Below are 16062 nucleotides of genomic sequence, written 5' to 3'. Positions count from 1 at the left end.
CAGAAGGGAAATGGGGGGTTGAAACCCCACACAGAGTCCCCACTGGGGCACTGCCTAGTAGAGGTGTGAGAAGAGGGTCACCATCCTCTGGACCCCAGAATGGTAGATCCACTGACAGCTTGCACCCTGCACCTGGAAAAACTGCAGACACTCAATGGCAGCCCATGAAAGCAGCCAGGAGTGGGGCTGTACCTTGTAAAGGCACAGGGACAGAACAGTCCAAGGTTGTAGGAGCCCACCTCTTGCATCAGCATGACCTGGATGTGAGACATGGAGTCAAGGGAGATTATTTTGGAGCTTTAAGATTTAATTACTGCTCTATTGAATTTCGGACTTGCTTGGGGCCTGTGGCCCCTTTGTTTTGGCCAATTTTTTGTCCATTTGGAATGGTTGTATTTACCCAATGCCTGTACCCCCATTGTATCTAGGAAGTAACTGACTTGCTTTTGATTTTAAAGGCTCATAGGTGGAAGGGGCTTGCCTCATCTCAGATGAGACTTTGGACTGTGGACTTTTGAGTTAATGCTGAAATGAGTTAAGACTTTGCGGGACTGTTGAGAAGGCATGATTGGTTTTGAAATGTGACAACATGAGATTTGGGAAGGGCCAGCAGTGGAATACATTGGTTTGGTTGTGTCCCCTCTCAAAACTCATCTTGAATTGTAGTTTCCATAATCTCCATATGTCATGGGAAGAACCTGGTGGGAGGTGATTGGATCATGGGGTGGGAGACAAGCTTTCCTGAGCTGTTCTCATGATAGTGAATAAGTCTCAGGAGACCTGATGGTTTTATAAAGGGCAGTTCCCTTGCACACACTCTCTTGCCTGCTGCCCCCACGTAAGACATACCTTTGCTCCTCCTTCACATTCCACCATGATTGTGAGGCCTCCCCAGCCATGTGGAACTGTGAGTCCATTAAACCTCTTTCCTTTATAAATTACCCAGTCTCGGGTGTGTCCTTATAGCAGCATGAGAACGGACTAATACACCATGGTTCCAAGATTAGAGAAGACCTGAGTATGGCCTTCTCACATGTTCTCACATGCCAACAGAAGTTTCTGTATCAAGTCCTAAGCTAGTTGTTTTGATTCAATTGAGTAGACCTGAATAGTGGCTGATTTACTTACAAGTCTTATGTTGTGCTTAGAAAGAGTTCTTACACCTTGGTCTGGAAGTCCATAACTTGGGGTTCCGTAACAGTGAATGCAATAAGAAAATTCACAAACATAAGACATATTCAGACAATCATCAGCATTTCACACCTCTTACAATCAATTTCTATATAGTTGATGTCTCTGACAGACAACAACCAAGAGTTATAGTAAATATAGTAAATAATATACAGTTATTATATGTAGTTAATTGGCCAGGTGTGGTGGCTCACACCTGTAATCCCAGCACTTTGGGAGGCCAAGGTGGGTGGATCAAGAGGTCAGGAGTTCAAGACCAACCTGGCAAAGATGGTGAAACCCTATCTCTACTAAAAATACAAATAATTAGCTGGGCATGGTGACTGGTGCCTGTAATCTCAGCTACTCAGGAGGCTGAGGCAGAGAACTGCTTGAACCCAGGAGGTGGAGGTTGCAGTGAGCTGAGATTGCCCACTGCACCCCAGCCTGGGCGACAGAGCAAGACTCCATCTCAAAAAAAAAAAAAAAAAAAAAAAAAGTTAATTGAGGGATAACAAATATCCTATTTGAAAATTGTTATATCTCAATTGACATTCATTTTAGCATGGGATAGGTAGAGATAAAATTTATTATAACGGTAATAATACTTACTCGAGTGAGGGTATTTTCATTTCAGTCTATTCACTGAAAAGAATAACAGCTTACCACAAGCGTAGTTGCGTTTATATCTGTGATGGGACTAGGTCAGATGCAGATGCCTTAAGTCTTGAGAGAGTTACAAATAGCAGCCAGTAGCAGCAACAAATATTTTTTATTTATTGCTTGTTCAGTACATAGTAGTATTGTTTATTTCATTTACTCTCACAACAATGCTACAAGATAGATACTACTATTTCTGTTTCACAGATGAGGAAGCTGAGGATTAAAAAGTTTAAGTGTCTTTGTGAAAGTCACACTGCCAGCAAGTGCTCAAGCCAGGTGTGAACACATCTCTGATACCAGGTCATAAAGCGTCCATGGGCCATACTGGACCTTTTCAAAACTGTAGAACTTTCAGTACTTTGGGGTGACTACTATATAAGAAAGTGTAAATCTTTTCTTGTACTTGTTGAAAAAAATTTTGGAAAATATGAATATATTCCCAAATGCTGAGAGAATAAATTGGTAAAGGTCATTTGAAGGGCAAATTGTGCATTTATATAAAAATGTAGACATGCAATGTGACCCAGTAACTCTATTTAGAAATTTATACCTCAAAAAAGATTTGCATAATGTCACATACATACACACATGTACATAAGTAGAAGCTAATTTTTCACTGTATCCAATTTTGGAAACCACCAAACTTAATAGCAATACAAATATTTCTTTTTTGGGGAGAGAAGCTATGATTCAGTTTATTTTCATATAAATTGTAAAACATTAAATAATATTTTGACCTTTCCAGTTTTACTGTATGGAGATTACAGAGGGTGTGGTTGTAAGGTATAATTTACATGGTCTTGTCTATTTATACTTAAAAGGTACATTCAACATAGTTTTTTTTGGTTCCATCCCCTTTTTTTAAAAATTATACTTTAAGCTCTAGGATACATGTTCACAACATGCAGGTTTGTTACATAGGTATACATGTGCCATGTTGATTTGCTTCACCCATCAACTCGTCATTTACATTAGGTATATCTCCTAATGCTATCCCTCCCCCAGACTCTCACCCCCCTATTGGCCCTGGTGTGTGATGTTCCCCTCTCTGTGTCCATGTGTTCTCACTATTCAAATCCCACTTATGAGTGAGAACATGTGGTGTTTAGTTTTCTGTCCTTGTGATAGTATGCTTAGAATGATGGTTTCCAGCTTTATCCATGTCCCTGCAAAGGACATGAATTCATCCTTTTTTATGGCTGCGTAGCATTCCATGGTGTATAGGTGCCACATTTTCTTAATCCGGTCTATTATTGATGGACATTTGGGTTGGTTCCAAGTCTTTGCTATTGTGAATAGTGCCGCAATAAACATATGTGTGCCTGTGTCTTTATCACAGAATGATTTATAATCCTTTGGGTATATGCCCAGTAATAGGATTGCAGGTCAAATGGTATTTCTAGTTCTAGATCCTTGAGGAATCGCCACACTCTCTTCCACAATGGTTGGACTAATTTACACTCCCACCAACAGTGTAAAATCATTCGTATTTTTCCACAACCTCTCCAGCATTTGTTGTTTCCTGACTTTTTAATGATTGCCATTCTAACTGGCGTGAGATGGTATCTCATCATGGTTTTAATTTGCATTTCTCTAATGACCAGTGATGATGAGCATTTTTTCATATGTCTGTTGGCTGCATAAATGTCTTCTTTTGAGGAGTGTTTGTTCATATCCTTTGCCCACTTTTTGATGGGGATGTTTTTTTCTTATAAATTTGTTTAAGTTCCTTGTAGATTCTGGATATTAGCCCTTTGTCAGATGCATAGATTATAAAAAAATTTTTTAAAGTTTTCCCCTCTTAAGAACTACTGCATGTGTCCTGTAAATCCTACAAAAAATACATTTCAGCTAAATATGATTCAATCAGAAGGCTTCTCCACCTCACACTCATGTAAACAGCAATGCTGGCCAGCTTAAACTTGCTAAGAACTTGACAAACAAAAATAAAATTTAATTCTGGTTCATGTTCACAGCAGCAAAACTGGCTCATTGGGATGTTCTTGACCATTTTCTTTTTGTTATTAATTTTTAAAAATTTCATCTCACCAGCTTTTATAGCTTCAGTGGTGGTGGTGGGTAAGGAGATGTTCAGGAATCCCTTGAACTCAATGTATTGACAGATCTTAACACCACATTTTCAGCCTCTCTAATGCATGGATATTAATAGTGAACCATTCTTTGCCTGTTCGAAAGTGGGTTGTGACCACCACCAACCTCCCGCCATGTGTCCTTCCTTACCTCTCCCATGGGGTGGTATATGTTATAGGAATACGTCTCCAGGCTCCGTGGACTGACTGGCTTGTCCACAATCTCTTGTCTGTGTTGTGCTAAGGATCTGCAAAGGGAAGAAAGTAAGAGGAAAAGCAGTGATGAAACTGGGATATCCTGAGGGTTGGTGGGTTGATGAAAAAGGTAGTAGAATCAGTGTGCACAGGATTTGGAGGACAAAGGCCTGTGTTGGAGTCCTTGGGTCTGTGACTTACTAATTGTGAGACCTTAGGCAGCCATTGAGCCACTCTGAGCTGAAGTTTCTTCATCTGTAGAGTGAGGACAATTATTCCAACCTTGCAGGGAGGCTAAGATGATTCGACAAAATGTTGTAGATACAAATAAAATTTGTATATGAAATAATAACTCAGATTTATTGAAGTGAAACTTACAAGACATGCACTGTTCTAAGCAATTTAAATCTCATTTACTTCTCTCTAAAACTCTGAGATAGGTACTCTTGTTATCTCCGTTTCAGAGATGAAGAAACTGAATCACAGGGAAAGTGTTATTAGGGATTTAAACCCTGACAGTCTGACTGAAGACCCTGCAATATTAACTACTCTACTGCATATAATAGTGAGAACTAATATTTTTTTGCAATGGTATATGTTTTTAAAAATAAACTTTATTATTTAGCACACTTTCAGGTTCACATAAAAATTAAGCAGAAAATACAGATAGTTCCCATTTACCCGCTATTCTCACACATGCAGAATCTTCCCCACTATAGACATCCCACACCACAGTGATACATTGGTCAGAATCAATGAACTTACTTTGACACATCATTATCACCCAACATCATCCATTGTTTATATTAAGGCTCGTTCTTTGTACATTGAATGGATTCTGACAAATGTTTGGTGACACATATTTACCATTATAATATAATACTAAATTGTTTTGTTTTGTTTTTGAAACAAGGTCTCACTTTGTCACCCAAGCTGGACTGCAATGGCATGATTATAGCTCACTGCAGCCTTGGGCTCTGGACTCAGAATATCCTCCTACCTCAGCCTCTCAATTAATTGGCACCACAGGTGCAAGCCACTACACTCTGCTAATTTTTAATTTTTGTAGAGACAAGGTCTCACTGTGTTTCTCAGGCTGGTCTCAAACTCCTGACATCAAGCAATCCTCCTGCTGCAGCCTCTCAAAGTGCTGGAATTATAAGTGTGAGCCACTGAGCCAGGCACAAAATAGTTTTAATGCCTTAGAAATCCTCTGTATTCTTCCACTTTATCCCTCCCTTTCCCTAACCCCTGGCAACTACTGCTCTGTTTACTTCTCCATAGTTTTGTCTTTTCAGAATGTAACATAGTCGGACTCATACAGTATGCAGCTTTTTCAGGTTGACTTCTTTCACTAAATAATATGCATTTAAGTTTCCTCCATGTCTTGTCATGGCTTAATAAGCTAATTTCTTTATTAGCACTGTGTGATATTCCATTGTTTGGATATACCACAGTTTATTTATCCTTACTCATCTACTGAAGAACACCTTGGCTGCTTCCAAGATATGGCAATTATGAATAAAGCTGCTATAGTCATCCCTGTACAGGTTTTGGTGTTGACATGTTTTCAGTTCATTTGGATAAATACTAAAGAGTGCAATAGTTGGATCATATGGTAAGAGTTTGTTTAGTCTTGTAAGAAATTGCCAAACTGTCTTGCAAAGTGGCTGTACCATTTTGAATTCTCACCAGCAATGAATGAGAGTTCCTGTTGCTCCACATCTTTGTCAGCATTTAGTGTTGTCATTTGTTTTATAGTGTTTTGGATTTTGGTCATTCTAATAGGTGCAAAGTATTATCTTCTTGTTTTATTAACAAATATTATTATCTTGTTTTAATTTGTGATTCCCTAGTGACATATGATGTGGAATATCTTTTTTTATGTTTACTTGCTATCTCTATATTTTCTTTGGTGAGATGTCTGTTCAAGTCTTTTGCCAATTTTTTAATCAAGTTATTCCTTTTCTTGTTGCTGAGTTTTAAGAGTTCTTTATATATTTTGGATAACAGTCCTTTATTGGATGTGTGTTTTGCAAATATACTCTGTCAGTTTGTGGCTTGTCTTCTTGTTTCTTAACATGGTCTTTCGCAAAGTAGAAGTTTCCAATTTTAATGAAGTCTAGCTTATCAATTCTTACTTTCATGGGTTGTGCCATGTGTATTACATCTAAAAACTCATCACCATAACCAAAGTCATCTAGGTTTTCTCTTATGTTATCTTCTAGAGTTTTATAGTTTTGCATTTTCTATTTAGGTCTATTATACATTTTGAGTTAATATTTGTGAAGGTACAATGTCTATGTCTAGATTCACTTATTTTGCATTTGGATGTCTAGTTGTTCCAGCACTATCTGCTGAAAAGACTATTTTGTTCCTTTGTCAAAGATCTTTTGACTATATTTATGTAGGTTTATTTATGGGATCTCTGTTTTCTCCCTTTGATTCGTTTGTTAATTTTGTTGCCAATAACATCTGTCTTTTTTTTTTTTTTTTTTTTTTTTTGAGGCGGAGTCTCCCTCTGTCGCCCAGGCTGGAGTGCAGTGGCCGGATCTCAGCTCACTGCAAGCTCCGCCTCCCGGGTTTACGCCATTCTCCAGCCTCAGCCTCCCGAGTAGCTGGGACTACAGGCGCCTGCCACCTCGCCCGGCTAGATTTTTTGTATTTTTTAGTAGAGACGGGGTTTCACCGTGTTAGCCAGGATGGTCTTGATCTCCTGACCTTGTGATCCGCCCATCTCGGCCTCCCAAAGTGCTGGGATTACAGGCTTGAGCCACCGCGCCCGGCCTAACATCTGTCTTGATTACTGTGGCTTTATATTAAGTCTTGAGGTTGGGTACTGTCAGTCCTTTGACTTTGTTCTTCTCTTTCAATATTGAGTTGAATATTTTGGGTCTTTCACTTTTCCATAAAAACTTTATAATCAGTTTGTCAATAACTACTAAATAACTTGCTATCAAGTTTGGAAGAAGTGACATCTTAACAGTATTCAGTCTTCCTGTCTATGAACATGGACTTTCCATTTGTTTAATTCTTCTTTGATCTCTTTCATTAGAGTTTTTTAGTTTTCCTCATACAGATCTTGTACAAATTTTGTTAGATTTATACCTAAGTATTTTATTTTGAGGCATGCTAATGTAAATGGTAACTTGTTTTTAATTTGATATTTTACTTGTCCATTGATGTTACATAGGAAATCAATTGACTTTCTAATATCAACTTTGTATCCTACAACTTTGCTATAATTGCTTATTCCAGGAGACTTATTGTTGATTCTTTCTGATTTCTGCATTGACAATCATGTCATCTTCAAACAAAGACAGTATTATTTCTTTCTTCCCAATCTGTATACTTTTAATTTTCTTCTCTTGTCTTATTACATTAGCTAGGACTTTCAGTACAATGTTGAAAAAGAGTGCTGAGAGGGAACATCCTTGCCCTGACCTTAGTAGGAAAGCTTCTAGTTTCTCATCATTAAGTATAATGTTAACTGTAGATTTTTTGGAGATGTTGTTTATCAAGTTGAGGAAGTTCCCTACCACCTTTTTAATCACAAATGTGTGTTAGATTTTGTCAAATGCTTTTTCTACATCTATTTATATAACCATGTTATGTTTCTTCTTCAGCCTGTGGGTAGAACAGATAGTATTAATTGATTTTTTGAATGTCAAACCAGCCTTGCACACCTGGGACAAATTCCACTTGGTTATGGTGTCTAATTCTTTTTATACATTGCCGAATTTGATTTGCCAATATTTCATTGAGGATTTTTCTATCTGTGTTCATGAGAGATATTGACCTGTAATTTTCTTTTCCTTTAATTCTTTGATTTTGGTGTTAAGATAATACTGATCTCATAAAATGAGTTAGGAAATATTCTCTCTGCTTCTATTTCTAGAAGAGATTGCAGAGAATTGGTATAATTTCTTCCTTAAATGTTTGACAGAATTCACCAGTGAACCTATCTTGGCCTCGTGCTTTCTGTTTTACAAGATTATTAACTATCTTTTAAAAATTAAAAAAAAATTTTTAAAAAATATTTATTTATTTTGAGTTGGAGTTTTGCTCTTGTTGCCCAGGCTGGGGTGCAATGGTGTGATCTCGGCTCACTGCAACCTCCACCTCCCTGGTTCAAGAGATCTTCCTGCCTCAGACTCCCGAATAGCTGGGATTACAGGCATGTGCCACCATGCCTGGCTAATTAACTATCTATTCAATTTTTTAATAGATATGGGCTTATTCCTAATGTCTATTTATGCTTTATTTTTGAACAAACAACTTAATAGAGCTACTCAGTGCCACCTCTTTACCAGATACTGTGCTCACACCTAAGAGAAACATTCATGCACAGTATATAATTTTATTCTCACTACAACTCTGTAAATTGTTATTCTCCATATGTTACAAATGAGGAAACTGAGACCAAGAGAAATTAGGTAATTTGCAAAGAGTCACAGAGCTAGTAAGTTATACAGCTAATATTCTATCTCTAAGCCACACAAACATTTGTTGAATTACTTAGTTTCCTAGTTTAAATGCTTTATGTAAGCAAGAAATGGGGTTATATTTTTATTGTCAGGGCATATTAAGTGGTAATTCATTTACCCAGCAAATATGTACAGAATGACTACTATGTTAATGGCATTGGAGTATGAACTTGTGGAGCTGCTGGTGTACAAACTTTTGTATAGTGATACTGAGTTGCAATGAAGTGTGTTAGAGGTCTAATTAGCTAACATTTCTATGACTTTTACCTATTCTTCTACATTTTCTTGAGCATTCAAAAAATGCTCAAAATAGTATTGTATCTTTTCTTTCTCTAAGTCTTCATTTCTTTATTTGTAAAATGGGAATAATAATAGTACTTTCCCAAGGGATTTTTATGAGGATTAAATAAGATAATCTGTGTTTAACAATGAGCACAATTTCTGACACATAGTCAATTCCTAGTAAGTGTTAAAATACAATTCAAAACAAAGCAGCAGCCCTATTTTGCTTCATGATATTAAAAATAAAAATTGTGCAAAGAATAATTTAGCCATCCAACTAGTATTATCCTCAAATAATGCCAAACTACAAAATATTTTGATAGAATTAATTAAAACACAAGTTCCAGTTATATCTATGTAAGTCCTAATTTTATTTTTTTTCTGGTTCACTTAGCATCATGTACCACATTAAGCTACTTGAATGGAAATCAATTTCTCCACACAATTCCACTACTTTAAACTTAGAGTTAGATTTATTATTAATTGTTAGTAATATTAATAATAATTTGAACTTAACAGAAGCTCTTTGTCCTCAAAATTAAAAATGTTTTATTACATTGTTGAATGAAGTTTGCCCTATTAGCTTGTCCAAATGAAAAGACAATCTCAATGTCTTCATGAGATAGGATTGTCTAAATAATTGGTTAAAACAATAAAAATGAATTTTAAAAGAAGATTAAAAGAAATAAATGTTATTTATATTGTAATAGTTGAGAAACACTTATTTTCTTCATGTTATTCACAAATGTATTTCTAATATTTACCATTCATTTGATTTTTTAATAAACAAAGGTGCTTTGGAGTGAGAAATTTTAATACAAAAATATATACTAGTGGAAGTAATATGTTGAGGCTGATTGCTTTACAAAAGATTATCATTTTGTAAAGAAAATACGTGTATTTTCTATTGTATTTAAAATTCATAAAAATTCATTCTTAACATACATTTTCAGGAGCACATTTCATGTCTTTATAAACTAACCAGCAAATATGTATATTTTATACTAACAATAGTTAATCCTTACTGAGCACTATATGCTAGGCACTGGTCAAAGCACTTTATATTATTATCTTATTTAACTCACTCAACAACCCAGTGGCTATATACTCTTACTACTCTATGCAAAAGTAGTAATAGGTAGTAGTAATTGAAAAGAAGATTTCTTTCTTGCAGAATTAAAAATCTGCTTAAGACAATATGACATAAACACATCAAAAGCAAAATAACTTAGCCATTAAATAACAAGACATAAGGTATAAGCTAGTGTCTGATTAACTACCCATTAAATGGTGCACAAAGTGTATTGAGGTCAGGAGAGGCAGAATTCCAAACTCAAGCATAGCCAGTAATAACAACCAATATTTTACTAGCAATTGTGTATGCTAGAAACTGTTCTAAAAACTTGATATCTGTATCATGTCTGTCCATCTATCTGTTTATAATCTATCTATCTATCTATCTATCTATCTATCTATCTATCTATCTATCTATCTATCTATCTATCTATCTTCATTTGATAGTAACAATAATTCTTAAGGTATATACTACTATCCCAGGTTTTTTTTTTTCCTGAAGACTTTGTGACATATGCTTAACTATTCTTTTATTACATCCTAGAAAATAAGGGTGAAGTATTAATTAGTCCACTTTTAGGGGCTAAAAAATCATCCAAATTGTCTATCTCTGATTGGGACTATAAAGATAGTAAAAATAAGTATTATAAAGTCACTAGAAAATCATTTTAATCCCTTCTCAGAATGGGAAGAGGAGAGGGAATGAAGCAAATGAAGAGGATATTCTTTTAACTTCCCCCAACCCCCCACTCCCTGTCTCTCATTCCTCACACTGACTGTTTGGCCCATCCTGTCCTGCCAGGAAATGAGATCATTGACGATGGTTCTGCAATGGTGTTGAGAACAAGGATGATGGCTGCTCTTCCTTCCTTCACATAGTTTAGCAAATGTTTGGGTTTTCCCTTATCATAGTTATCTACTCAGTGGTCTAGGAAAGTGAGTACACTAAAAAGTGGGGTTTGCACCTGGTGAATTCCTGTTTCAGTTGGGCTGGGATTCCCTGGCAATGCCATAGCACTGATTAAATAAATTATTATTTTATTATATTAATTTATTAAAAATAAATTAAATTTATTTAATTTAATAAATTAAATAAAGATAACCTAACATCCTCAGGCATTTGCCTTACTCTTGGCTAATGTCTACAAATTGTGTGAGTCTGTTACTCTCTAAGCCCAGCACTAAACAACTGGGTCCATTTCATATGCAAAAAAAGTGAATGGTCTGGGATTTAAGTAAAAGCCCCTGATATTAAAAATGCTTATCACTTGTATATGGAACTAAAACACAATACTTAAGCCTCAGAAACTTGAATACTTTGTTCAAATGAATACTTAAACCGTATACTTAGAAAAGGCTATTCTCTGTTTCTAGGCAATTTCTTGGGTGATGCATAATACATGTAGAAAGGAGGGAAAAAGTTGGCTATCTCCCAAATTATCACCGGTCTCATCTCACCGATCAAATGAAAAGATTATTGTACTTTGTGTATTCTTTTTGAACGGGAATTCATAAAATGTTTAATAGAGAAAATGATCCTTTGGGGTACATTATTAATAAAGTCTGCAGATCAAAGATGATGGTCTGATAGCATTTTGACTGGAATGTATAAAGAGGCAAAAAAATCTTAATGAATACTGAGGCAAATTTTGTATTTTAAATACTTGGTGAAGAAATAGTTACATAAATATTTCATGATAGTTCTGTATTTTCAGACTTTATTTTTCTGCTTACAAAATTAACATATGCCTAACATGGAAAATGTAGAAAGTATGGAGAGGTGAAAAAAGAAGAGAAAAATAGAAAAGAGAAGGAAGAATTATCAATAATTACATCTTGTTGAGTAACAACTACTGATATTTTGGCATATTTCCTTCCAGACTTTAATCTGTGCATTTATTTTTCTTAAATGCCGTACAGATTATATCTATATCTATATATAATTTTGTATTCATTTCTTTGTATTCTGTATTCTACCAAAGACATTTCCTCAAACCAATGAAACCTCTTTAATGGTTGCACACTATTTGACAGTAAGCATATGTTACATAGTATCATTTATTTAAATATTTTCTTCTATGCTGGATATTAAAGCTATGTCCCTTTTTGTTTTTATGCTATTGTAAATAATTCTAGAGATAATAGGTTTTTGTGTAAATCTTTGTTCTAATTTTCTATTGTTTCCTTAAGCTACATTCCAGAAAGAAGAATTAGTAGATCAAAGAGGATGAACATTTTCAAGCCATTTGATTGATATTGCTAGATCCCGCATGATTATACAGAGTTGCACTTTTTCAGGATGTATGCAATGTATAATATATGGGAGACTACCTTCCGAAATGTTCAAGAGAAATATTACAAAGCTTGTAATTTTTATTAATTTTAAATTTTCTAGACTACTACCGCGCATGGTGAATAAAGACCATCAAAAATTGCAGCTAACATATGTTTTGAGTTGGCAAGAGTTACATAAAAGGGACCATTATTTTATATCAATAACTAATAATTTAAATAAAAACAGCCAATAAAGACAAGCATGGTCAAGTGCAGTCATGAGGAACTGCCCAATGGAAGCTGTCTTATCTGAGTCCCACTGCCTGAGCCTAATCACTTCCATAATTTAACCTGGGCTTGGAATCTAATTTTTTAAATAAAAGTTTTATGTCACATTCATTGAACAATGTTTGCAAAATGAATAATAGTTGAGGGAAGGGAAAAATATCACCAACCAAAGATAACAATTACCATTTTAGTACATGTTTTTATTTTATTTTTTAAAGTACTCCATTAGATTTATATGCAGCCTCTTTTCTTTAGCATAAAACACATATTTTCCTATGCCATTAAAAAGTTTTATACTTATTTTTCTATTGTATTAATAATATCCCATTGTCCTATATTACATATCAGCATTTATGTAACCTAACATAGACATTTCAATTGTTTCCAAATATTAGAATATATATATTATAAATAAAGCTGCATCTCAGAGCTGCATAAAACTCTTTCAGACTTTAGTTTATTTCCTCACTATAGATGTCCAGAGGCAGGAACACTAGGCCAAAAGATTTATGTTTTAAGGCTCTTGATATTTTTAAGCAGCCTAATTTTTTTTTTCATATTTTCCTGTAAAATGTAAGAGTCTTCGTTTCCAATTTATGGATGAGGAATTTCAGAAAGGAAAGTAAATGCACTATGTATATGAAACGAAGTAAACTAATGGAAAAATGAGAAAGAAATATTCAAACAGGTTTTTGATATTACAGAGATCCTGGACTCTGTACATATCTGAAATTGAACTGTCTATAAAGATAAGGAACAAGCTGAGGTCACACAAATATTGTTGGACAAAAATTGGAATGAGTTTCTATGTTATGTGAGAGCAAGTTCATTGCAAGATTTCTTTAACTGTGAAGCAAAAGAGGAAATACCAATTATAACCACATATCTTCATGAGATATGCTAAATCAACAAAATAATTATTTGTGTATGAACAAGGGAAAAACACACTTTCTGTGGAAACTATACACACACACACAGACACAGATTTCAATAGAATGTATTTAGAGAACTTATGATTCATTAAGAATAGGGAGAGACCACAAAAATGGGCAAATGACATTAATGGGCAATTTATAAAATGATAAAATTAGTAATAAGCAAGACAAAATATTTACTCTTATTATAAATAAAAAAATTCAAAGGAAGTCAACAATGTGTATTTTTTACTTGTCAATTTGCCAAACACTTAAAAAGTGCTTTCATACACTGTTATTGGAAGTGTAGATTGATGTAATCTTTCTAGAGGATAATTGGGCGATGTATAGCAAGATTCTTAGATTTTCCTCAGCTACTGACCCAATAATTCCACTTCTTAGAGAAATAATCAAAGATTTGAAAAAGCACAAAAAATTGTGTAGCTGGTTGCTCATCACAGCATTATTTGTAAAAATGAAAGAGCAAGAATTGACTAAATGACAGAATATTATTAGCAATTTCAACTATGTTTTAAATAAATTGCTAATGCCATAGGAAAATTTCTGTAATACAATTTAACTGAAATATTTCAGAAATAGTGCTGCATACATAATTAGCTAGCTATCTGAAAACATTAATAGTACTTATCTCTAGATGAAATTATTTGGTCATTTTAACATTTTTCTTAATAATTAGGATAATGTGATTTACCAGTTGAGATACTATGAAAATGAGGGATATAGAATTTGCATTACAATTTTCTTTTTCCAATCACAAAACATGACATGTCTGTTGGTATATGTCATGCATTGTGTTAGGAAATGTTTGTTAGATATTTATTCATTTATTCAAGGATTATTAGAGGACTATTATTATTCAGTGATAAATTTCAGTGGTCTTTATTATTCTCGTCTCGTGGCAGTATATATGAGTAGTAAGGAAGGAGAAGCCAGCTGCCTTGGTCTTAAAAAAAAAGCATTCAATTTAGACAATCTAAATCATAATAATCAGTCCCTCTTCCCACTTTACACTCACCTATCGTATCCCAGCCCTCCAGGAACCAGCATCCCCAAAAGATAAAGGGTTTCAAGCAGAGGCTTCATTCTGCCACAGAGTAAGTTAGAAAATTCTGGGCCTCTCTGGCAGTGGATCAAGTGTCCTTGAGAATGAATGCATCAAGACTGTGGCTCCCACAATCAAGATGAGATAAGTCATTTAGTGGATGTCTCAGCAGAAAGAGACTCGGGCAATTGCTTTATTAACTCTATCATGTCCTCAAACCACCTTTTCCAATGGGGGAAATGCTGTACCATTTGATATTTCATTTCTTCTCTAAAACCAAATTTATGTGAGCTCTCAACTTCACCAGATCCTGAAATAAATTTCCTCCCTATGTAAAATCACCTCGGAGTATTTCTAGGAATCTCCATCACTCATACTCAAGAGCAGTCATTCCTGCTCTTCCCCTCACACAGGTTGGATGGGAATAGTAGGCTAGTCTTTCTGAATCACGAGCCTATTCATGAGACCAGAAAGAATACTCTGCTCTGGTCATAATGGACATGGTCATTATTCAGAATTTCCTCTTCCTCTTTCAATCTAAGGCTTTGATTGGGGTCAAATGCCTTCTCTTTTTCTGATGAACCACATCACCAGCTTCTTAAACAAACCCAGATCTCTCCAAATCTGAGCAGTGAAAACAATGGCAATCCTTTCCCAAGTGGATTTTACCCCCACGCCCCTCTTACATGAAGGACTCTGTCAGATACTCCACCATATTTTCAGACATAGCCAACTTATGCTTGAGTCTCATTGACCAGTAAAAGTAAAGACTCATGTTAAGACCTCTGCTAATAGTCTAATTGAGCAAGGCAAACTTTAGTGCAGGGCAGGTAGAGTATTTAAATGGAGTCCCTGGCATTTAGGGACCCAGTTTAAATCTTTTGCCCTGTATTCATGCATTCATTCTACAAAAATCTCATGAGCACCACTGTATACAAGACACTACGCTAGATACTTAGGATACAAAGGTGAACAAGGCAGAGTCCCTTCTTTTATGGAACTCACAGTAGAGTTGAGAGAAAAATAAACAAGTACACAAACAAATGTTACAATTTCAAGTAAAGAGAATGCAGTTAAAAAAATAGAGGAGATAAGCGCTTCCATGCTCTCTCCAGGCATGCCATGCACCCAGTCCCTCCATGTGTTTAGCAACCCAGAGGCTCTCCAAACTCTGTTCCCTTGTATTTTTATGAAGACTTCATTACATGGACATAGTTGATCATATCATTGGTCATTGGTGATTAAATAAAACTCCAGTCCCTCTTTCCTCCCCAGAGATGGGAAGGGATTACTGAAAGTTCCAACTTTCTAATCACGTGGCTGATTCTCCTGGCAACCAGAAACTTAGAAACTTTCCAAAAGTTACCTATTCACTTAAACTTAGACATAGTCAAAAGGGACATCATGAATAACAAAAATGGCCGTTTCACCTTTATTGATCTTATCACTGAGGAAATTCCAAGGGTTTTAGGAGCTCTGTATCAGGAACCAGGGACAAAGACAAAATATGTATTTCCTATTATAACAATATCATGATGGTGTTTAAAGACAGTGGGGCAGAG

The 16062-nt window shown here is 35.2% G+C and overlaps 1 protein-coding gene across 1 annotated transcript in view; it reads right to left on the bottom strand.

Annotated features, from left to right (window-relative positions):
- Positions 1 to 14581, bottom strand: part of CPO (carboxypeptidase O) — a 30302-nt gene extending 15721 nt beyond the window's left edge. Inside the window, exons 1-2 of the mRNA XM_025405240.1 lie at positions 14474 to 14581; positions 4075 to 4171 (exon numbers count right to left, since the gene is read on the bottom strand). Of these exons, the coding sequence (XP_025261025.1) occupies positions 4075 to 4171; positions 14474 to 14541 (165 nt within the window). The 5' untranslated portion in view covers positions 14542 to 14581. The remainder of the gene's footprint in view (positions 1 to 4074; positions 4172 to 14473) is intronic.
- Between the last annotated feature and the right edge of the window lie 1481 nt (positions 14582 to 16062).

The sequence above is a fragment of the Theropithecus gelada genome, chromosome 12 (genome assembly GCF_003255815.1).
Source record: "Theropithecus gelada isolate Dixy chromosome 12, Tgel_1.0, whole genome shotgun sequence".
Taxonomy (NCBI): domain Eukaryota; kingdom Metazoa; phylum Chordata; class Mammalia; order Primates; family Cercopithecidae; genus Theropithecus; species Theropithecus gelada.
The sequence above is the reverse complement of the archived record's forward strand: the minus strand, read 5'-3'. Positions and strand labels throughout refer to the sequence as shown.